General features: G+C 39.5%; 1 protein-coding gene across 1 annotated transcript in view; it reads right to left on the bottom strand.

Annotated features, from left to right (window-relative positions):
- The window catches only part of CMYA5 (cardiomyopathy associated 5), an 88,502-nt gene that overhangs the window by 30,594 nt on the left and 33,019 nt on the right, over positions 1–24,889 (bottom strand). The window contains exons 3-7 of the mRNA XM_069492492.1: positions 16,647–24,700; positions 9,629–9,724; positions 8,064–8,297; positions 6,429–6,451; positions 303–421 (exon numbers count right to left, since the gene is read on the bottom strand). Coding sequence (XP_069348593.1) covers positions 303–421; positions 6,429–6,451; positions 8,064–8,297; positions 9,629–9,724; positions 16,647–24,700 — 8,526 coding nt within the window. The remainder of the gene's footprint in view (positions 1–302; positions 422–6,428; positions 6,452–8,063; positions 8,298–9,628; positions 9,725–16,646; positions 24,701–24,889) is intronic.

Genomic DNA, 24,889 nt, shown 5'->3' with positions numbered 1-24,889 from the left:
GGAGAGAAATTCTATTTTTAAAAGAAAAAAAAAAAAAAAAAAGGAGGAGACCCTTGGTTCCTTGGCTGCTGCTTCCCACCTCCTCAGTCTCCTAGCACAGTCGGAAAGCCTCAGATAGAAATGTAGTCAGTCGCTGAAATGGGATACTTGTCTCATGCTTTATTTTAGAGTCTAGCTTTAAAATTTTACAACCAACACTTTGCTTTTTCCAGTTCTATGTCTTTACATGCAAAATCTTTACAAAACAAACAAGCAAAAACGGCCATATTTCATCAAGGTAATTAATATGTTAAAATGCTTACCAGCCACTTGTTTCAACATCTGGTCACTTCTTGCGGAGCTGTCGTCATAATGTTCAAAAAGGGAAAATGCAGCCGGCATGTTCTCTAAAGAAGCAGTGCTCTCCATCGCAGAAAGCAACCTAACAGGAGGTCAGAGCGCTACATAAGTCAAGAAATTATTAACGTGCAGAATGAAAGTGAAAAACAGTTGTTCAAAAATGAAGCTGGTGATGGTAGTGGTGGTTTTTATAAGGCAGAGCCTCTTATTATATCCAAAAATGATATCAACAGTTTCAAAATCTGAAAACATATGTCTAAAACCTCTTTATTACTAGGATTCTTAAGCAACTGGTAATATTAGAAAGTTCATTCCTATATCCTCTAATTAGAAAAGATGCTATCCAATTATATGGTCTCAAATTTTTTATCTATATAGTTAGCCCTAAAAATTACTTCATTTTAATGATTATTTTCTTTATTTCCTAAAGGATATAAATGCTTAGAGTCCATCTAGAAACTTACACACTGTGGGATGTCCTTGTTGTTCTCAAACCTCAATATTAAGCTTCTAGTTATTTATCATTCAAAAATACTGTCCACCTACTATGTGCCAGGCACAGTACCAGGTACTGAAGATACAGCAGCGCAAGAGGGTAAAGATTGCCATTCTTAAAAGACTAACCAAGCCACAGCTTGTAAACTAATAGCTTTTATAGATTCAAGACCCTCTTGGGCGGATTGCCAGCTGATGCTAGGTCTTAGCGTTTGTATCCAGGTGAAATCTGGATTTAAACAAACAAACAAACAAACAAACAAACAAACAAAAACAGGTTAGCTCTGAAGGGGTAAGAGGGAAAGAAGAGTTTACAAAAGAATTTATCTTTAGCATGAGAGGCCTCAGAGCGAATCAAGGGCGTTCCTCCGTGCCCTCCCTCACACAGGGCTGGCATTCTCCTTCAGCAGCTGAGTTAACTGCGAGGCACAGCGTAGGCTTCATTACCACAGATGGACTTTTGGTTTTCCCAGAACAGATCCATCTTGCTTGCTGCTGGAACTTTGTTTTTCCAGATACTTGCGTGGCTCCTTCCTTTGCTTAACTTGGATCTCTGCTCAAATGTCAGCTCCTCGGAGAGGATGCTGCTAAGGCAGCACGGGCTGCCCCCCTAGCCCTTCCTTAGCTCACTTTTCCCTGCCTGTTTGGTTTTTGTCCATCTGCTTCACCAGATACAACTTACACTCAAGAAAGGATGTTGTTTTGTTCACTACTGTGTTGTAATGCATCACTTGGCACATGGTGGGCATTTAATAAATATATTTTGAATGAATGAGAGGCCAGTAGTTTTATCTGGGTGAGCATATCAGGATCTCAGTAATATGGATTTTTGGTAAGTATGAAGGAAAAATATTATAAAATATAACTGAAATATTTAAAGAGTGCCTTGTATGCTTCCAGCTGTTAGAAACAACAAAATTCACTATCATTTGATTTAGGGGAGATGGTTCTAGGAGGGGCTTTAAAGAGGAGGCGTTGTTTGGTCTGGGTCCTAAAGAATGGATAGGAGTTTCATAGGCAGAAAAGGGAGTAGGAAGGGGTGTTGCAGGTAGACCAGCGTGGGCAAAGGCGTGGTGTGAACAAGTATGGCACACTCAAGGGCCAGCGGGTACGGTACCGTGGGAGGGTTGGGAAACAGAGGCTGACAGGGATGAAATAGAAAAGTGGTTTGTGGGTTGACTGGGAAGAGCCTTTCATACCCACTGGGAGTTTCAAGTTTAGCTTTAAAGGCAGGGAGAGCCAAAGAATTGTTATAAAAGGGAAATTTAGAATTGTTATAAAAGGATATTGCCATATCCTGGCAAGTGTCTGAGGAAGGATCAGAGCAAGCAGATCAGAGAGGCCGTGAGGTTAGTGGAGGACCCCACAATAGTCTAGGTGAGGGAAGGCAACTTGAGCCTAAATTAAGGGTTTGGGGATGCAAACGACGGAAATGATAGACTCAGAATTAACAAAAAATGGTGACCCATACATACACTAAGCTCTCTCAATACACATCACTGACGAAATGTAGGACTTTTTCTAGCACAAAAGCCCTGGTTGTAGATACCACCAGCAAAATGTTTGAATTTTCTCTTATGTGCTAACCTGTTCAGTGTTAACATCAGCATATGATATCTTTTTATAAGCAGGTCCTACAATGGCTGTGACTCTTTTTTTCATTATAATAACACAAAAGAGCAAAATGGAGAAAAAAAAAATGAATCCCCTTAACAGAACAGCATTTTCTAAGCAAATGTGTTTTTCAAGATATGCAAATGTTGAGTCTAAATATGCCTGACAGCATTCCTTAATTTAAGCAATTTTAGTGTTATGAAAAATCATTTAATATACAAGCCCTGCCTTTGGAGATGTAATATGAAGGGAGAGAGAAAAAGTAACAAGGTAAAACAAACTACATTTGACCCTTGAACAACTTGCGGGTTAGGGGAACCAATCTCTCACACAGTCAAAAATCCATGTATAATTTTGACTCCCCAAAACTTAAATACTAATAGCCTACTGTTGACAAGAAGCCTTACCGATAACATAAACAGTTGGTTAACACAAATTTTGTATGTTATATGTATTAATATTATATATTGTATTTTTATAATAAAATAAGCTAGAGAAAAGAAAATGTTATTAAGAAAATCCTAAGGAAAATACATTTACAGTACTGTGCAATGTTTATCAATAGCGTTAATTTATATCATCTGTTTACAAGATGAATCGCCTGCTTCTTGGGAGAACTTTCAGCTTCACTAGTGGCACTTCGTATGGTTCCCATGGTATTATTCAAGGTCTATGACACTGCACTAAACACGATGAAAAATATGCGAGAACCACGAGAGATCACTTTTTACTTCGATATGCAATTTACTGGAGAGATGAACCACTCACTCAGAGATGATTAATGTCACAAAGAGTGTTAAGCAAGAATCACAACACTTAAACTCACCGCAATAGCAACAGGAGGTGGCTAGGAACTTACTGCAATAGTACAGTGTGTACTACAGTTCATTTTATGCAGCTATGATTTAATGCTGCATGTTTACGTTTGTTTACACTTCTCTTGACTGTGAAAGGTGCCACAGAATGGTCATGTTTGTGTGCATGAGCTTTGATTAACTTTTCATAATAGATTTGTGTATATTCTATGGTAGTAAGTGATCAAATAGACTAGTATCTACATATATTTTATGCATTCATAACATACCTAACTTTTTCTTAATTTTTTCAACATTTCTAGGCTATACAGTTCATCTTCAAGTTTTTTCAAATTGTCACTAATCTCCAAAAAATTTTCCAATATGTTTATTGAAAAAATATTCATGTGGATCTGCACATTTCAAATCCATATTGTTCAAGGGTCAAGTGCAGATGATTAGCACTTCTTATAGACAGGAACACTGATAACATTGAGACTTTGGGGCAGAAGTTTTCTTGAGAATGTGGAAGGCTTTATAGTCAATCAAGTTTCATCGTGTGTGTGTGTGTATGTGTGTGTGTGCGTGTGTGTGGACATGCACATGTTTAACAGGGCTTTCTTGAATTGCTCCTATTTCTTCACCAAATCCCAGAACTTTGTTGACTTTTTTCTTTACAGAAAAATAATGGCCATCCCAAGTGTACTCTCCTTCAGGTGACATGCAGCATTAGCAAAGATTAATTCATTGTCGATTAGACAATGAAATAGAAATTAATTAAAATGACACACAGATGAACAGGTTTAAGCACCAAACCAAAGAAGTGGTATTTAGTATTAAATGGATGTCAATTTATATTAGCAATATTCTAGTGGTTAGAAAAGTAAAAACAAATGTTCTATTGCATTTTTTAAGAGAAATGCATACACAAATTTTCATTCACCAAATTTTGTTACCAATCAGTATCTTCCATGAATAGATAAAATATAAATAAGCAAATATACAACTACACTGTCCAGTGTATTATAGAATGGCATTATAAATCCATATACTTTTGGATAAAAAAAATAAGTATTTAGAAAAAAATGCATAATTTTTTTAAAATAAAGGAAACTGGGAATAAGGCCTGGGTATCAGCTTCCAGACCTGACTAGTGTGTCTTAGACTCATCTGTGGCAATTGGTAACAGATGCTTAGTCCTATCCCAGAAATTCTGATGTAATGGATCTGGGCTGGAACCCCAGGATCTCTGGTTGAACAAGTTACACAGGTGATTTAGGCACAGCCAGTCTGGGGAACCACTGGGCCAGAGGACAGATTGATATAAACCAGAATTTTCCACTCTAGTTGTGCATTAGAATCAATTATGTCTAGGAAGCTTTATTTTTTTTTTTTTTTTTTTTTTTGAGACAGAGTCTCACTCTGTTGCCCAGGCTAGAGTGAGTGCCGTGGCATCAGCCTAGCTCACAGCAACCTCAAACTCCTGAGCTCAAGCCATCCTCCTGTCTCAGCCTCCCAAGTAGCTGGGACTACAGGCATGCGCCACCATGCCCGGCTAATTTTTTCTATATATATTTTTAGCTGTCCATATAATTTCTTTCTATTTTTAGTAGAGGTGGGGTCTCGCTCTTGCTCAGGCTGGTCTCGAACTCCTGAGCTCAAACGATCCGCCCACCTCGGCCTCCCAGAGTGCTAGGATTACAGGCGTGAGCCACCGCGCCCGGCCTAGGAAGCTTTAAAAATGCCCAGCTACACCCCAGATCAATCAGACTCTCAGGAGATAAGATTCAGGAATCAGCATTTTTAAAGTTCCCTGGGGGAATTCTATCTATAACAATGTCACTTAGTAATTAATGCTAATATGAATATACAAATTATTTTCATAAAACTTATTGGCAATGTTCTGTTCAATAGAATTTTTTATAGGTAGATAGGATTCATCTGTGTGGTTTCAACTATCTTAAAAAATGTTTCTAATCCAAATTCATTTTTCCCTATTTTAATACATCACAGATACAAATTTCTGATTTTACTCTATGCTGTATCACAATTTGAATTGGCATGGAAGTAAACTGAAGATAATATTTACAATTTAGAAATTTACATTTAAAATTACATTAAAATGACAAAATATTAAGCTCAGCCAGTAGGAAAGATCCCACATCTTGCTATGGGGCAAAAAGGAAAAGTTGTCAGATCTGTATGAGAATTTCAACATCAGATGCTGCCAAAGATAAACATAAATCTGATGTTATATGTTTTTATAGACAACATTTTCTAATTTTTTGTTGAGCGTTTTGCCATTTGAAAGAATGAAGAGTTCTCTTAGACTGAGTGTTAAAAACAACAACAAAACAAAGCAAATCAAAGGAGGAAGATTCATTTAGGTTAGCTGAGCAGAAAGAGCAGAGAAATGCATGGCTATCTTTTCAAGAGAAAATGAGAGAACATCTGGCTGGGCACGGTGGCTCATGTCTGTAATCCTAGCACTCTGGGAGGCCAAGGTGGGAGGATCGCTTGAGGTCAGGAGTTCAAGACTAACCTGAATAAGAGTAAGACCCCGTCTCTATGAAAAAGAAATTTAAAAAAACCCAGTCGGGCATTGCAGCCCCAACCTGTAGTCCCAGCTACCAGGGAGGCTGAGGCAGGAGGATCGTCGCTTAGAGCCCAGGAGTTGGAGGTTACTGCACTCAACCCAGGATGGCAGAGTGAGACTCTGTCTCAACAAAAACAAAACAAGGAAACTGAGCACCCCTCCTATTTAAAAAATAAATAAAAAATAAATTTTAAAAATGAGAGACCATCCTATTAAGATTACATAAGTTCTAAAACTACTCAAAGCAGATATGAATGATTTAACCAGTAAGTCTAAATATCTACAAAATGTTCTATATGCAGCAGCAGGGAAGATGATCTAGATTAGGCTGAAAATACAGAATACATCTCAAGGCAGCAGTTAAAAATCTACATTATGATAATTGTTATTTAACTAAAGCACATGCAATTTTCTTTCAAAGCTGTCATTTAGCTTTTAAAAGCACTGTTTAAAAAGTGAAAATACAGTAGCTCGCTAAATGTATTTTTTAATTGGCAGCTCATTTTCTATAAAGCATCAAAATATTAAAAAATAAAGCATCCAATCATGCTATTCTCAGCCGTTACTACATTGTGCCATGTTTTATATACCTTTCATTGATTTCCTCAAATGACTTATGGGGGAAAGGAGGAGCAAGAGGTAGAGAGGGGGAGAGAGAGAGAGAGAGAGAGAGAGAGAGAGAAACTAATTAACAACAAAAAGAAAAACCAACCAAGAGCATTAAGATTACCCGTGTTTGAAAATCATTATCCCTCAGCTTCTCTGAGACTGTTTCTCTTTGGTGGTTTCCCCCGGGCAGCAAGAAAATTAGGCTCAGAAGTTGGGGGGTGGGGGGTCTGGACAGGGATGGAGGGGGCTTTAGTTAGCAGCTGGGCTCTGCTCTCTGTGGTCAGCAAGGCTGGCAATGAGGTGCTCATGCTCTAGTCTATTCATTAGCAAACGACTTAGCTTCCAGAATAGAATTCTCCGAAGCAAGGAAAATGATTTAAATTTGTTCAATGTGCCATATATATCAAAAATGTAATCAGCAGTTATCTGAGTGATATTTTCTCTTTGCTTATCTGTATTTTCCAATTTTTCTAAAATGAATATATATTACTATTATAAGCAGGAAAAAAAACGCCCCCCCCTTTTTTTTTTTTTTACAATTTATTCTTCTAGAGAGAAGGAAATTTATTCTTATTCTTATCAAACAAAGGTAAGTTTCTCTGGGAACACAAAGCACTTTTTTAATGTTATACCTCACAAGAGATGTCTAATTTAAAACATATTAGAGGTTTGCTTTAGTTATATATAAAGCAAGCTAATGAGTTTAGTTCTCCTTGGACGATGGCCACATCCAGTTCACTCAGATTTGCCCTGGCTGGGGGTGTCCCCAGTGGTAAACCAAAGGCTAGCATTGCCCCTTTTTGCCTTGCTCTGTCTCCAAAGTTTACTTGAGAATTAGGAGGATAGGGAACGTTGAAAGGGAGGTCCCTAGTCATCATATCATGGAGCCTTCCCCATGTGACAGCCAGGATTGGGACTGCCCTCAGGAAAACATTTCCATCACTCCTGCTGAATCCTGGCTCCGAGGAGAGCCAGCATCTTACTGAAGGTTCTAGGGAATTATGGGGAGCAAAGAGCTGTCTCTGTGGTGCGATTTGGGGAGCATCCAAGGGAATTCCCCTGTCCACAAGTTACTTGCTTGACTTAAGGAATCGGGTCCCCAGGAAGCCCCTTGTAAAAACATCAACATATTTATGACCTGAGAGAGGTACAACATACCAAAATGTTACTCTCAGCTACTTGTCAAGGCTCAGGGGGAACGGTACATCTGTGAGGTCACCTCAGGGAGTGGAGAGGACAGGCCCAGGGGTCAGCACGAGGACACCAGGCACCAGAAGGCAGGGCTGGCCCCCAGAGGGAAAGCGTGGCTGGAGTAAGGTTTTAAGGCTGCTTTCTCTCCCTCTTAGAAGGTGACCAATCTTGTGTGACAGATGGAATGATGACACTGTGGCCTCACTCCAAGCATCCTTCAGCTGGATCTGAGCGTTAGGCTTTCAGGATTTGCTGGGCCTTTTCTACAGGCATCAGGCATGCCCAAATAATTTTTCAATGCCAGAATGATATAAACCCCACACAGAAATACAAATAATCTTAAGGAATATTGAAAGATGAAGTTTTAAAAGTAGACGTGCCAGAGTGGGTGCAAGGTGTTTGGGCCCATTTCACTTGGCACTTACCGTCAGGAAGACGGCCTCGTCGAGCTCCTCTGCTTCTCTCACGATGGTCTCCAGGGTGTCCTTGGCAGCGTCCATGCTCTGCAGAAAGTGAACCATCTGCTCATGCAGGAACTCCATCTTCTTCTTCTTCACTTCCTCAAAGCTCTGGGCTTTCTCATCGTATTGTGCCAAAACCTTCTTCATCATTTCCTCATTCTGTTCTTCTAGCCTTTTCTCATTTTTGCTACAGTTTTCCTGAAAACAAACACACAAAAAAACCACCCCACTTCTGAATGAAACATGAAGAGCATGCTACTTTTTTTTTTTTTTTTTTTTCCGCAAATCACCAACCTTTTAAAGAATTGACCTCTGGCATTCTGATCAGAGAATCAGACATCACATACACAGTCTAAATTTCCAACCTACCAACCTGTTTTGCCATAATTAGCTTTGCAATTAAATTTACTGTAAGCGTCTCATCAAGAAGGTTTTAGCTACTGAAATAAAACAAACAAACAAAAAAGAGATATTTTTATGAAAGTCTTGCCCACCTGCATCCCCACATGATGAAACTTGACAATGGCATCACAGTGAGGACCACTGGCCTCCAGGTAGTGGAGAAGGGCCAGCATCATTTCGCCACTCCACTGAAATCCCAGTGTGAGGGAGGGAGCAGCCAGGATACTGAAAAGGGAGCTACATTCCCAAATGTTCTCCAGTGAGGCCACAGCTTCTACCACAGTGGGAGAAACTTTACTGCCCGTCCGGACATACCCAGATGCCTGGCTGTCCTCACCAGGGCTAGGGATAAGGTGATCACATAATTTACTGTCTAAAAGGGACACTTGAGGGAGGAGACACTATAAATAATTAGCAGGTGTTAATTGATCTACAACGGGACGTAAGCAGAACTCTCACAAGCAAACCAGGATGTGGAGCAGTAGGGAAACTGTGCAGCCTCCCTCTGCAGTGGCTTTGGGCCCTCTGCCACTCGTGATTGACAGGTGAGGGTGCCTGGCCATCTCTGTATGAGGACGGAGCAAGCATCACTCTTCCCACCCTTCACTGTGGACAGGGCAGGAGCCAGCAGCTAGGAGAGCATAAACTCATCAAAGACAGTTGTATTATACCATGAGAGGCCCTCATTGGCCCTGGGCATGGGACGTTGGGCAGTGACTGAGAGTTTTGCTGCAGAGCTAATCCAGTGTGAGGCAGGAAAGTAGAGCGATGTACTTTAAGACTCAGTTTCTTATCTATAAAATGAGAATGATAATAATTATACATATCACATATTGTTGTGAGGATTAAATTAGGTAAAGCACATAAGGCATCTGCCCTATTATAGTAAGTGCTCAATAAATGCATGTCTGTTTTTAAAGGTAATTCTTTTATCCTTAGGCAGAAAGTAGTCTCACTACACACAGAGCGAAGACTTTAAGGATCCTCACTTTGAATGGAACAAAACCAACACTGGCAAACAACATAAGCACACAAAAAAACCCAAATCAGATCCTTTTAGCTCAGAATCATTTACTTGTGATACTGTGAACAAACCAGGTTAACGTAAAATGGATATGTTAACTTACCTCAATGGTCTTAAAAAAGGATTCTATCTCACTAACAAAGGCTTCAATCCTCAAGGACTTCTCTTGTAAATTTTCTAGAAATTCTGCTAATTGAACCTGAAGAAAAGAATTACGATATCCTTAGTACATGACATATGGGAAAAGAATTTCAACCAGTGAGTTCCAATTTCCTTATAAATTTAGTATGTTTGATAGAGATGTACTATATTATATCCACTAACAAATCAATCTTCAAATTTTCTTTGCTGCTTCATCTAAATTGACTGTAGATAATTCTGTATGATAAACAATTAGGCGGCTTTGAGTGAGAACCCCAAGGCAACAATAAAAAAGACAGTTTATCTTCTTATGCAAAAGAAAGGACTTCTTGGTAAATTGATGAGCTCAAGGCATACTTGTTTTAATGAACTATGGATTTGAATGCTTTCACGTTAGTTAGGCCTTGATTTTTATACTTTCTGAGAGAGCAGCCTTTTTGCAAAACTGGCCCAATATATCTGAGTAGTTTCTTCACATTCGTGCCAATGGCTTCAAGTGTGCCAGGAAGACCTGACTCTGAGAAGGTGATCAGAGTGCCACCAGGCCAGGAGTCCAGCATACCAAATGATAGAAACCACCTACTAAAGGGATCTAAAAGTTACAGTGACCCTCAAAGGATTAAAATACTCAAGGGGTAATAGTCAAATAGAAAATTTATGGGGTGATGGGGAAGGATAGTATCTACTTTAGTCATAGCTATAAACCTAGCAGCAGTCAATCCTGCTAAAGTTAAAAAATAACAAAACAGAGTAAGAGAGCTTCAGCTGCCTGATTGACTATATACGTAATAATGAAGTTATTACACTGATGGAAGCCTGCGTAGGATCTGGCCTCTACTTCCCTCTGTGGCCCTTACCTCTTCTCCAAAGCCCTCAGGCTCCGATTATACAAGCTGCATCTTTTCCTTGGACTCTTTCTCACCTGTGTGCCTTTTCATATGGTATCCCCTGTTTCTAGAATGTTGTCCCTGCCCTAAACTGCTAGAAGAGCTCTATCTCATTTAAGGCTCACCCTAGTTTCACCTTTTAGAAACACTTTCCCTAACACTCCCCTTCCCACCCCACCATTTCACTCCCCAAAGGTGAGTTTCTCAGAACACTGTGCTCCCACATCCTTGTACTGATATAGGGGATCTAGAAGTCCATCTTCCTTTTTTTCCCCCCATTACTAATGATTAACACAGTTCCTGACACGGGAGATCAATAAACATTGAGAACGAAGGAAGGGAGTGAGTGAATGAAGAAAACAACAGACAAAAGATAAGCACACAATGGGGATAGACTGGGGAGGAGACAGAAAGACTTGGGTAGTCTATAAATGTAGCCATCAGCTCCTGAATAGACACAATGCCTACCCAGAAGATGTTAGAGAATTCTCAATTTACAACTTTTTTCAATTGATTTTTATTTTAAGAGTTGCCAACCAACTCTTAATCTTCACAGCTGACTTAATGAAATGAAGCAAAATCCCTTGGCTTTCGTCAACTGAGTTTCCACTTTCTCCTTCTCATACTGCTTAGAGAAAATCAAGAATAAAAAACTTGAGAACGATTTTAAGGCCACTGAAGTGGCTCACTTCTGTAATCATAGCAACTGGGGTATCTGAGGTGAGAAGATCCCTTTTTTTTTTTTTTTTTTTTTTTTTTTGTTGAGACAGAGTCTCACTTTGTTGCCCAGGCTAGAGTGAGTGCCGTGGCGTCAGCTTAGCTCACAGCAACCTCAAACTCCTGGGCTCAAGCGATCCTACTGCCTCAGCCTCCCGAGTAGCTGGGACTACAGGCATGCGCCACTATGCCCAGCTAATTTTTTCTATATAGATTTTTTTAGGTGTCCATATAATGTCTTTCTATTTTTAGTAGAGACGGGGTCTCGCTCAGGCTGGTCTCGAACTCCTGACCTTGAGCAATCCACCCGCCTCGGCCTCCCAGAGTGCTAGGATTACAGGCGTGAGCCACCGCGCCCGGCCAGAAGATCCCTTGAGGCCAGGAGTTTGAGACCAGCCTGGGCAACATAGCAAAACCCTGTCTCTAAAAACATGAAAAAAAAAGTTAGCCAGGTGTGGTGGTGTGCACCTGTAGTCTCAGCTACTTGGGAGGCTGAGGTGGGAGGATCACTTAAACCCAGGAGTTTGAGGCCACAGCGAGCTATGATCATGCCACTGTACTCTGGTTCAGGTGACAAAGTGATTTTAAGGCAGGAGACATCATATCTCCCTATTTATGAAATTTGTTTTAAACTGACAATACTTAGGCAATTATTTTTTAATTTCTAAAACTCATGGAGGTAAAACATAATTAAGAAGGCCAAAAAAAATTCAGTGTTCTTTCTGCTGACAGTAGTTGTTAGTTAACAAAACCAAGTGTCACCACAGAATGCGGCACACTTCCACTGGAGCTAATGCATCTGATGTCTGAGATTTCACAAGAGAAACTGTCCTAGTCCCCAGCCTCAAACTTTAACAAGTAAAGTTTCTACAAAATTTCACCCTGGAGAAATAGAACCAATATTAGACAAATTGAGAAGGATTAATTTGGTAGGGAAAAAATGTCAAGATTCTAATATGTTATCCTATTGAATCAAAATGAGTCTGACAATTATTTAACAGTGACCTAATTGAATGACCATACTGAAAATCACTATCATTAGTAAGGCACTAAGCCAAGCAAGATGTATACACAATCAAGAGCCTGAGCTCTGGTAGCAGACAGACCTAGGTACCAATTCCAGTCCAGCCTTCCAGCACTTAAAATCACTTAAACACTCTGAGCTGATTTCATTATCTGCAAATTGATGACAGTGTCAGGGTTTTTTTTTAAAGTATTTAATATAAGATATTCTGTGTATAAAGAACTTAACACAGTGACCGGCACAGAGTAGGTGCTCAATTCTTATTATTTGCTAATTTTAAGATAATTCCAGAGGGGAAGCAAGATGGCTGATTAGAGACAATGGTCGCCAGATCATCTGAGAAAGAAGGAAAAGTTTTAGAAGAAAAAAAAACATAATCTAGGTGTAATGCTGAGGGAAAAGTGCCAGAACCTACCAGAGATTCCATGGGAAGAAGTTGTGGAGCAGAACAAGAAGGAGCAAGATTTCGACAGATAACACCCCCTGAGGAATTTGGAGTCCCATGGAAAGGGAAGGTGGAGGTATTTGCTTTTCTTCCCGTTATACCTCTGGCAGACTGCCGACAACCTCATTGTCATGCTTGCCTTAAAAAAAAATAAATGAATAAACTGGGTATCCCAATATAATTCATTCTGTTAAGAATACCACAGGGCTGGGGAAAGAGAAAGGATTTCCAAGACTTCCATCTGCCCTCGTCAACAAGAGACAGAGAATCTGCCCATGCACATAGTGCACCACCACTACAACCTACAAATAACTAGCACTTGAGAAAACCACCACACTAAGGATATCTATAACCAAGGCATCCATGCAGAACCTTGACCCCCATCAAAGTACCTGCAAGCAAAGCCAAAAGTCCTTACCCAACATATGCTACAGATACACCCTTAAGAGTCAGCGGGGGGAAAAGTCCCATGTAAACAAAAGAAAATCCCAAAACAAGAAGGAACAGCTGCTCCACATGAAAGGAATCAGTGCAAGAACCTCAGGAGTATGAAAAATCAGAGTGAGAGGACCCCCTGCCCCAAAGGAGCACACCATCTCTCTAGCAATGGATCCCAACCAAAATGAAAATACTAAGATGACAGATAAAGAATTCTAAATATGGATTGTAAGGAAGTTCAATGAGCTCCAAGAGAAAACAGAAAACCAACTGAAAGAAACCAGAAAAATAATTCAGGAAATGAATAAAAAATTTACTAAAGAATACTGATGAAAGAAATCACAGATGACAAAAACAAATTGAAAAGCATCCCCTGCTCATGGATTGGTAGAATCAACATCATTAAAATGTCCACACTACCCAAAGTGATTTACAGATTCAACACAATCCCCATCAAATTACCAGTGTCATATTTCTCAGATCTAGAAAAAATAATCCTCAGCTTCATCTGAAACCAAACAAGAGCCCAAATAGCCAAAGGAATCTTAAGTAAAAAGAACAAATCTGGAGGCATCACATTACCTGATGTCAAATTATACTACAAGGCTACAGTAACCAAAACAGCATATTACTGGCACAAAAATAGAGACATAGACAAATGGAACAGAACACAGAACCCATATATAAAACCATCTACCTACAATCAACTGATCTTCAACAGAGCAGACAACAATATACACTGGGGAAAGGAAGTCCTATTCAATAAATAATACTAGGAAAATTGGGTAGCCACATGTAGAAGAATGAAACAGGATCACTATCCCTCACCATATAAAAAAACTAATTCAATGTGGATTAAAGACTTAAATGTAAGGTATGAAACAATAAAAATTCTAGAAAAAAATATAGGAAAAACTCTTTTATACATTTATGACTAAGATCCCAAAGGCAAATATAGCAACAATAAAAATAAACAAATGGGATTTAATCAAATAAAAAATTTCTGCACAGCAAAGAAAATAATCAACAGAGTGAATAAACAATCTACAGAATGGGAGAAAATATTCACAAACTATACACAGACAAAGGACCGATATCCAGAAACTACAAAGAACTCAAATAAATCAGCAAGAAAAAAAAACAAATAAACTCACCAAAAAGGTTATTTCAAGGTCATGGGCAAAAGACATGAATGGAAGTTTTTTGAAAGAAGATAGAAAAATGGCCAACAATCATATGAAAAAATGCTCAACATCACTAATTATCAGAGAAATGCAAATTAAAACTACAATGAGATACCGCCTTACCCCTGTCAGAATTGCCATTATCAAAAAGTCAAAAAACAATAGATACTAGCATGTATGCACAGAGATATGAATGCTTATACATCATTGGTGGGACTGCAAATTAGTACAACCTCTATGGAAAACAGTAAGGAGATTACTCAAAGAAATAATGGTAGATCTGTCATTCAATCTAGCAATCCCACTGTTGAGTGTCTACCCAAAGAAAATGAAGTCATTTTATCAAAAAGACCCCTGCACTCGAATGTTTATCACCACACACTTCACAATTGCAAAGATGTGGAATCAACCTAAGTGTCCTCCAATTCATGAGTGGATAAAGAAAATGTGATATATACACACTCACACACACACACACATACATGCACACACACACCATGGAGTACTACTCAGCCATAAAAAGCAATGAAATAATGTCATTTGCAGCAATGTGGGAGGAACTGGAGACCATTATTCTAAGTGAAGTATCTTAGAAATGGAAAAAGAAACACCAAATTTTCTCACTAATAAGTAGGAGCTAAACGATGATTATACATGATCATAAAGTGGTATAAAGGACATTGGAAACTAAGAAGGGGAGAGGGCCAGAGCAGGGTGAGGAATAAAAACTTAATTGTCAGGTACAATGCACACTATTCTGGTGACAGGCACATTGAAAGACCTGATTTTAGCATTATACAATTCATCCATGCAACAAGAACATTTGTACTCTCTAATATCTGGAAATAAAAATTATTCTTAAAAAGGATAATTCCAGGTGCTCTACGGAGAATGGATAGAGGAGACAAGAATGGGGAGACCAGTTAGAAGACTATCAAAAGGTAGATGTGAGTCTCAAAGTCTAAATGCTGATTTCCAATAGTACCTCTGGGAAAGTGGAGTATTTATAATCACTTACATAAGTATATATGTCATGACTAACTTTTTTTTCTTTTTTCCTTTTTTTTTTTTTTTTTGAGACAGAGTCTCACTCTGTTTCCCAGGCTAGAGTGAGTGCCATGGTGTCAGCCTAGCTCACAGCAACCTCAAACCCCTGGGCTCAAGTGATCCTCCTGCCAGCCTCCCAAGTAGCTGGGACTACAGGCATGTGCCATCATGCCCAGCTAATATTTTCTGTATATATTTTTAGTTGTCCAGCTAATTTCTTTCTATTTTTAGAAGAGATGGGGTCTCGCTCTTGCTCAGGCTGGTCTCGAACTCCTGACCTCGAGTGATCCTCTCGCCTTGGCCTCCCAGAGTGCTAGGATTACAGGCGTGAGCCACCGCACCTAGCTATGACTAACTTTTTATCTGGAACATTGGGGTCCTATAGACATAGCCAGAAAGTATGCAAAAATTTCCCATTTCTAACATAAATTTTATATATAAAAAAGAAATATAGAGAAAATCAGAATTTAAAATGTCTTAGGTATTTATATAAAACTTGCAATAAAATTTCTCAACATAATGTAAATGTGTATTTTTAAAGGATGATATTGTAGATAGAAAATAAATTGTGCTTTATGCTCAAAGATATTTTTATTTATTTCAAATTATTTGCCATTTTTGATAATGTTAAGGGCTATTGCCATAAGATGACAAGCACCTCAAAGGCAGCGACCCTGTGTTATTTATTTTGGTATCCCCAGAACCTAGCAAAATGCCTGGCAGATAGTCTATACAGTCATCCTCAGTATCTGCAGGAGACTGGTTCCAGGACTCCTGGCAGATACCGAAATCCATGGATGCTCAAGTCCCTGACATAAAATGATGTAGTATTTGCATATAACCTACACACATCCTCCTCTATACTTTAAATCATCTCTAGATTACTTATGATGCCTAATATAATGTAAATAGTGTTATATTATATTTTTATTTGTATTATTTTTATTGCTGTATTGTAATTTTATGGATTTTTTTTCCCCAAAATATTTTCTATCTGCAGTTGGTTGGTTCCAAGAATGCAGAACTTGCAGATACAGAGGGCCAGCTGTACTCAATGAGTCTGTCAAATCGATCTTCACTAAATTCTTGGAGAAGTATTCTTAGTTTTCTTTTAGACTAACTGTTCTGCTTAAAGATGAATGTATCAAGTATTGTTCATTTTTAAAATTCAGAAGACGTGAAAGTAAATTAAATGTATATGTATTATTAATTATTTGTATGTTTTTAAATCTATTTACCTTTATAGCACTTATAGCTGTGTCAAGTGTTGAAACCTCATGGTCTTTGTGGGTGCCAAACGCCTTGTCAGTAGCAGAAATTGGGCTTTTGCAGGTGTAGCAATATGTGTCAATCTGGGACTTTTTCAGTTCCGTTTGTGCCTTTTCAGTTACTAATTCTGATGGTAAGTGATCACGTTCTTTTCTCTCTCTGCCCAACTCTCTCTGTTCAGCAGACGGACTTTGTTCCACCTCACTCACAAATTCATTTTCACTGATATGTTCAAAAGATTCCTTTCTTTGCGATGACACATCTTCAGGTGTGGATTCTGAATATAGTTCTTCTGGTAAAATGTCTTGAGTAACCGCTTCATAATTTGGGGATTCAGCAAATTCGTACTCATCCTGAACAGGGCTATTGCGGAGCCTTTCTTCACTTGGCTCAAATGGGACCAGGATTTTAGGTTCTTCTTGCAGTGTTTCTTGAACATAAGTTGCACCAGATGCAAATTCTTCTTCTGGAAAGGATACTTGTACTGGGACATTCAGATTGACCTCTGGACTTGCATTTCCTGCTTGGTTACCCTGACTGCTTGCTTCATCTATGGGCTCCAGAACATGATGGGTGTCTTCAAATGGAATAGCATAACTTATCTTCTGGGTAACCACTCTGACTTCCTCAGTGATGGGAACTTTCCTCTGCATCTCCACATCACCAAGGGTCTCCACATGGCCTACCGATTCTCCTTCCCTGTACACTGCTTTCTGTTCGTCTTCCAGACTCTTCTCCTCCAAAGTAGTTCCAAATCTCCCCCAAATTTCTCCTTCTGCAGCTATTGGTTGGTATGAATCATCCTTACCAACTCTTTCTTCCAGACCTTGGCCTTGGTCCTTTTGAGTTACAGATGTGTCATGGAGAATGTCGTCTTTGAGTATGTACTTCTCAAAATATATTCCTGTTCCATCATCAGTGTCAGAATTTCTGCTTGGAAATGATGCCTCAGAATTCACACTGTCACCTTCAGAAGCTGTCTCCCCTTCCTTCTTTTTCTCTCCAACTGCTCCTTCATACAGATCCTTATATAAAAATGCAAGTGCAGGTGGCTCCTCCAGAAGTTCTGGATTAATGGCTTTAGCAGTAGTAGGAAATATTTGGGTTCGTGATAAAACTCCTTCCTCTGCCTCAAATAAAGGCATCCCAGGTGACTTTGAGTCCACACCTCTATTTATGCCCTTTGAAGCATTTCTGTCAGCTGATTTTTGGATAACCAAAGACTTTTGAGTCTCTGGATAAGATTCTTTGCTGTGGTCCTTTTCTGGTCCATAAAAACTTTCATCTAATTTCACCAAATCATATTCATGTTCTAGGGCATGTTCCTCCAAACTTTCCGGGAAAGAAAGAGTTTCTTTTGTAACTTCCTTTGAGAGTTTCTCTTCAACATTTAATTTCTGTGGAGCTTTCTGTTTTTCTGGGTCTGGGGAGATGTTATAATCAATCAAAGTATATTTTTCAAAATAATCCTCTTCACTGGGAATTGTGGGCTGAATAAAAGCTAAATCACCAGTTTCGGAATCTGTGACTATCTCTTCTTTTGTCTTATGAGTTTCTTTTTCTTTATTTTCTTTCAATGATACAACTTTTTCATCAGAATCTTCTAACTTGCTCTTTAATGTTTTATGGCAAGCAACTGCCTCTCTATCATCATGGAGTGATAAGGTTTTAAATGAGGCTTTCTCTTCCAAATATTCTAACTTATCTTGCATTTGTTCGCTTTCTTCCTGATCAGCTGAAAAAATAAAGGCAGGAGCATGGATATTTAATATCTCACAGCCTTCGGAAATGATACTAAATGCACTCTTCTGATCTTCTGAAAGTCCAGCTGGCTTACTAGTGACTATAAATTCTTCACCTTTTGTATATGTGTCTTCAGGCTCCTTGGACATTTCTTTAGTAGAAACCATTTTATCAGCATGGATTGCTGAAGCATTAGTTATAAATTCTGTATAGTTGCTTCTTGCTGAAGAGAGTGGCTCATTTACATGGGTATCTTTCCCAGCCTCCAAGTGCTGCTTTGAAACAAGAACAGATTGTTTAGGCATATCAGATGTGTGATCTTTAGATGTTTGAGTAGTATGGACTGTATGCCTATCTGGAGTCAGTTCTGACCATGGTATTTCTTGTTTCTTGGCTGCATTAATTTCAGGAGAAGCTCCTGAAACAAAAGTTTGTGGTTTTACAGATGACAGCAAATATGGTGGTGTTTCTAAGTTCTTTGTTTCATCAAAATGATGATCTAAACTCCTTTCCGATTCTTTAGATGGAGATCCTTGCTTCATACTTTCTTTTGTGATATCTATTAAACCACCTTTGGATAGCTCTGACGCTTTGAACTGTCCCCTTTCTTCACTGGGACCTAGCATATCCCTGTGTGGCTTTTCTAATACCAGGTTTCCTTCCTGAGATAAAGAGCGGTTATCTATTTCATCATGACTAGAAAGATCCGCTGGAAGGACAGTCTTGGTTTTCTCCACCAAAATTTTATTTTCTTCTAATGGATATAGTTGGGTTTCTACTGGCTTTGTTTCTCTGATCTCTGGGTGAGCCTTTGAGAGATTGGTTTCTGATTTTTCAATAATTGATGTAGCTTTAACTAATGAAAATGGTTGAGTTTCACCCAAAGAATGACCTAAAGAAACATCTAATTCTTTAGGCATAGACCTGGTTACATTTACAGAATAAGGCTGATGTTCCTGCTGCTTTTCTTCTTCTGAAAACACATGTGCCTGCTTTTCTTTTTCTTCTTTCTCCTCTTCAGAACTGACAATGATTTGGGATCTTTCTCTGTGGTCTTCCTTTTGACAGACTTGCTGCTGCAAAGCAGAAGCTTTTGATTCTTCCAACTCAGTAGGTCTAGATCCATGTGTAATTTGTGCCTTCCCTACTTCATTATTATCTCTAAGCTCTAATGGGGCCACAGTGTCTTGTTTTTCTTCCAGCACCTTCTTTTCTGCCAAGATATCCGATCTGGTTTCCAAGTTATCTTTCTCCTCACTTGGGCTAACAGACCTGAGTTTTATTTCCTCTTCAGAAATTTTCAAGGCAATAGGTTTTGGCATTTCTTTCTTTAGTCTGTCTTCACCAAGATCAATTAAACTGCCTTTTGATTCTTTTACTGGCAAAATTATTAACTCTGGTTTCTCTGATTCTTTTGTGATATTTTTACTTGTGAAGACAGATGAAGCTGATTCGGGCTGTCGTGGCACCTTATCCACTACATCAAATGAAAGGAGTGATTTTTCTTTTTGATCACTTCTTGGCTTTGCCTGAAGAATAGAAATATTCCATGTAGATGGAGGAGCGATTGCTGGCTTCTGGACTCTTTTACTTTCTGTAGCATTAAGAGGAGCAACATTTTTGGCTTCTTCCACAACCAAATTCTCACCAGCGGGTGAAAAAGGTTGACTTCCAAGATGCTCCTCACCATCAGCAGAAGTAACTATTGATTTAATGTTCATTTTCTCTGAATAGTCTGGGATTTCTTTCTTCCCATCATCTTCACTAGACACCTCAGAATCAGATTTCGGCTGTTGTAAAACTTCTACGTTTGATAACAATGTGGGTTGTGCTTTAAAGTCTTGACCTTCACCAGGTTTAACTAAAGTACCTCTGGATTCATCAGCAGTTTTAAGTTTTACCCCTGGTAATGAAGGATCCACTGCTTTCTCAGTCACATTAAAATCAGTGGGAATTGTCCCTTTAGGTTCTATCACAGTCACTGCTTTTTCTACAGGTGAACTCGGCTGAGTTTCTAAATCTTCTTTTTCAGCAATTTTGTTATCTGGAGTGCTTGATCCAAAAAACAAACTGGACATCCATGCTCTGAAAGATGAAATTCCTTTCTTTCCCTTTTCCTCAGGAAGGCCTGGCTTAACCACCTTGGGCTGCTCAGGCAGCTTGTGTGTCTCCTCAGGTGACTCTGGGGGGTGAGGTTCTTGACCTGCTAGAATTGAGGAGAGGGGTTCTCTTTGTGTGGGCATTTTCACTTCAGGTGCTGGTTTCCCTCCCTCACTGGCATCATCTACAACCTTTGACGGAACCATTTTTGATTCTTCTGATGGCTTCTCTTCAGGTAAAGGAGGTGTGCTCCAGTGTGTTGCTTCTTCATTGCCCAGTGAAGGTTCTACAATTTCTGCCAGGAAATGGGCTGTTTTGACAGGAGAGGGGATCTTTTCTGACTTCACCTGCTCTACTGCTGGGCCAGACACTGGTTTCTGGAGGATTCTTTCAGGAGGTAGTTTGACTTCTTCCTGGCTCTCTTCTTTGCAGGGCCTGGAAAACTCTGTGTTTGATTTCTCCGATATCACACTTTCACTCCCCATGAAAGAATGGATCTGCTTCTCCTCTGCTATGTTTCTCTCTACCTGTCCAGCTAGAACTAAAGATGTTGGTTCTTGGGCCAGCTTTACTTCTTCAAAAGAATAGGTTTTACTTAATAAGGTCTCTACATTACCACTGGAAGTATCAACAGTAGATCCTGGTTCTTGCAATGGCAAATGAGGTTCTTCAGCAGAATGTGGCAGAACCTGCTTTCCGATTTCATAGGCATGGTCCTTATCCAACACAGCAGCCTTAAGCTGCCCTGTCATCAGATCACTGCCGCCAGAGGAATCTGACTCCATAGTTCCTAGCATTCTTTCTTCATGTTGACTGGCCAAATTTTCTGGCTTTTCCAACATCCAGTTTTCATCCTTTGGAGAAATAAAAGACTCTTTCGTTTTTGTTTCTTTAACATCTTCAGGCTTGATTGTCATAAATGATTTTGATTGCTCCAAAGGTACATTCTCTTTCATAAACAAAACTTGTTTAATACCCATATCTTGTTTATCTGCAAAAGAGGTGCTTATGTCAGGTAATTTAATAGCTTGATCTGAATGAAGTGCTTTTTCAGTCTTCTGTTCCTCAAGGAGGTCAGAGGAAATGATCTTTGATGGTTCTGTTATACTTTGGAATACACAGGCTGAATTTGGGTGGCTTGTTTCTTCATTTAGTTTAGTTCCAATACCTTCTATCACTTTTGTCTTCAACTTTCTCGCTGGTGGTAATGGGGCTATTTCTTGACTTTCCTCTTTTTTAAAGTCAGTTGAATGGTTCAATTCTTCTGGTATTCCTTTTAAAGAAAAATTATATGGCTGAAGTTCTTCTGGGTTGTCTCCTTCAACTAGAGAGGTAGGTGCTTCTTTTGACCCTAGGCTAACCACCTTAGGAGAGAAAGGTTTAATTTCTTCATTCTGAGGTTCCTCCTGCAGGTATGATGACATCTCTGAAATTGCAGGAACTGTAGTAAATGCATGAAGTTCCCTGTTTTCTTCTTTTCCTTCTCGACTCCTAAGCTCAGCTAGGTCCTTTTCTAAAACAGAATCCCCTGTTTCAATTACAGGAGATTTTATTTGTTTGGTACCTGTGGATCCACTTTGTCTACCTAAACCATTAGTGAATTCTGATTCAGCCTTTGGTAATTCTGATGGTTGGTGTAGCCCATCTTTCTTCTCACGCTCCAAAGAGAGCTCTGCCAGAGCAAGATCTTGTTTTTCTGACAGGAAATCTCCCTGAGCTGTAGGAGATGCCTCCATTGCCTGTTTCTTCTTATCATCACTGAGGGTCAGTAATGTTGGGGCTAAATCTTTTGACACTAAATTTTCAAAATCAGAACTTGCTATTTCCTCATCTTTGCTTTTTGGAAGTATGTGTTTGGGTGCAGGAGGCACATTTTGTGATAAAGGAAGTTCAGTTTCTTCTGTCTTTATCTCACCACCTAGGTTGAGTGAAAGCACATGTTCTGGCCCTGACACCTCTGAGGCAGACACTAAGTTCTTTTTCTGTGATAAAACCAAATGTTCCGAGTCAGGGATGGTAGAAAATGAAAGACCTTGTTTGTCTTCTACCTTTGCTTCCTCAGATACATCTGAATGCTGAGAAGATGATGCTTTGGTTATTGGCAACTCAGGTTTAACTTCTTCGGTTCCTACCTTTGACAAAATAGAATGCTTTGATATAGAAGAGACACTTAGAGGTGAATCAAGTTTAACCTCCTTTTCTGCTTCTGACCAAGCTAAAAGTTTGGATGAAGAAGTTTCAGTGGGAGAAGTATCTTTAATTTCTACCTTTTCTTCTTTAAGAACTGAATGCTCATCTGTAGATGTTACCAGTGGAAGCAAACCACTTCCTAATTCACCCTTTCCTACTTTTGTTAAGACTGGACGATCTACAGGGGTGGCAAGAGATGAATCTGTTGGGATTTCTTCTTTTACCAATTGGGTTAAGTTTGAATCCAGCTTAGTTACAGATGTTCTGGTTGTTGAGGAACTGGGTTCAGTTTCTCTGTTTACTTCTTCTGACAAAGCTGAAAATGCTGGTGCAGGTGGACCATGTTCGACTTCTTTTGCCACTCCTGATGAAGCTGAATGAAGCACTCTAGGTGTAGTCATTATTTTAGAATCATGTTTCACTTCCGTTTTCACTACTGATAAAACCTCAGGTGCAGATAAAGATGTTTCCTTTAGAGGTGAACATGGTTTTATTACTTCGGGTTCATTCTTGGACAAGATTCTCTGTTCTTGTTCAGAAGTCACATTTGGAGCTAAATTGGGTTTGACATCCTTCTTTGGCTCATCTACCAATTCAGGCAAAATTGAATATTCCATCCCAGACCCTGGAACATTTGGAGGCTGAGGCTTCATTTTTTGATCCTGTGATGCATGTGCTGTAGCTTCTTGAGAATCGGGCACAATTTCTTCCTTCCTGACTTTTGACAAAGCCATCTGTTCATCTGCAGCTTTTAGAGTAAGTGATGATTTAGGTTCCTGTTCTTCCTTAATTGCATGGACTGAATCAGGTGAAACTGAATACTGAGATGCAGGCAAAACAGGTTTGGTTTCTTCCTTTGCCATGGATGACTGTGCAAGTAAAGAAGCAGGTGTTGCAGCTACCGATGGACTAGTCTTAGTTTCTCCCTTCTTCAATTCACTGTTTAAATACGGTGGAATCAAGTCTTCAGACTCAGGCTCCAAAGATGCTTGAGTTTTCTTCTTGTGTGTCAAAATGAGATATTCAGATACAGATGTTGAGGTGATTTGAACATCTGGCTCATTTTCTGCTTTCTCTGGTTTATTTCCTGAAGGTGGCAGACTCAAGTCTTCTAGTGCAGACATCAAAGGGAAAGGTTCAGCTTTTTGCTTCTGTGATGAACTGAAATGCTCAGGTACAGGTGTAGCAGCTGTTGATCCCATTTCTTCCTCGTCTGTTTCTGAAAAGCAGGAATATTCTGAAGCAGATACTTCAGTTAATAGTGAATCCTGCTCAGTTTCATTTTTCTCTGTTTCTGGGACTCTAAATGGTGGGATTGAAACTTGTGATGCTGAGTCTGGAGAAAAAAGTTCAGTTTCTTCAGTATCTTCATCTGACAAGATAATGTGTTCAGATGGTGATGTTAAACATATTGGAGAATCACACTCAAATTCTCTTTTCTCTGCTTCCTGAGTTGCATAGGATGGAAATGAGAATTCTGACACAAATGCAGAATCTGGAGAAAAAGGTCCAATGTCTTCTTGATCTTCTTCTGATAAATTCATGGGTGACGAGACACCTTTTAGATTTATAGGGAAATTGTGGACAATTTCTTCATCCTGTGACTCTGGTGTTGCAAATGGTGGTACTGAAAATTCAGAAGCAGACGTGGAAGAGGGAGTACACCGTCCCATTTCCACCGTCTCTTCTTCTGATAGCACATGTTCAGATGGGGGCGTGGAAAGTGGTGGGGCCTGGCATTCAGAAGTTATCTCAGTTGTGTATGGCGGGCAAGACTGTTCAGATGCAGGGGCCCTAGCTGGGGAATATGATCCAATGTCTTCCATCTCTTCTTCTGACAGAATCATGTGCTCAGAAACACCTTTTGATTTTAGTGGGGTCTTATGGTCAATTGTTTCCTTCAGCGACTCTTTTGCTGCATGTGATGGGACTGAATATTCGGAAGCAGATGTGGACTCTGGCGTGTACCGCCCACTTTCCGAGGCCTCATCTCCTGACAGGACCACGTGTTCTGGTGTAACTGTTGAAAACAGTGGAGACTGGCATTCCAAAGTCTTCTCAGTTGTGGATGGTGAGACAGAGCGTTCAGATTCAGAAGCAACAGCTGGGGAATATGATCCAATGTCTTCTGTCTCTTCTTCTGACAGAATCATGTGCTCAGAAACACCTTTTGATTCTA

Source organism: Eulemur rufifrons, chromosome 17, assembly GCF_041146395.1.
Source record: "Eulemur rufifrons isolate Redbay chromosome 17, OSU_ERuf_1, whole genome shotgun sequence".
Taxonomy (NCBI): domain Eukaryota; kingdom Metazoa; phylum Chordata; class Mammalia; order Primates; family Lemuridae; genus Eulemur; species Eulemur rufifrons.
The sequence above is the reverse complement of the archived record's forward strand: the minus strand, read 5'-3'. Positions and strand labels throughout refer to the sequence as shown.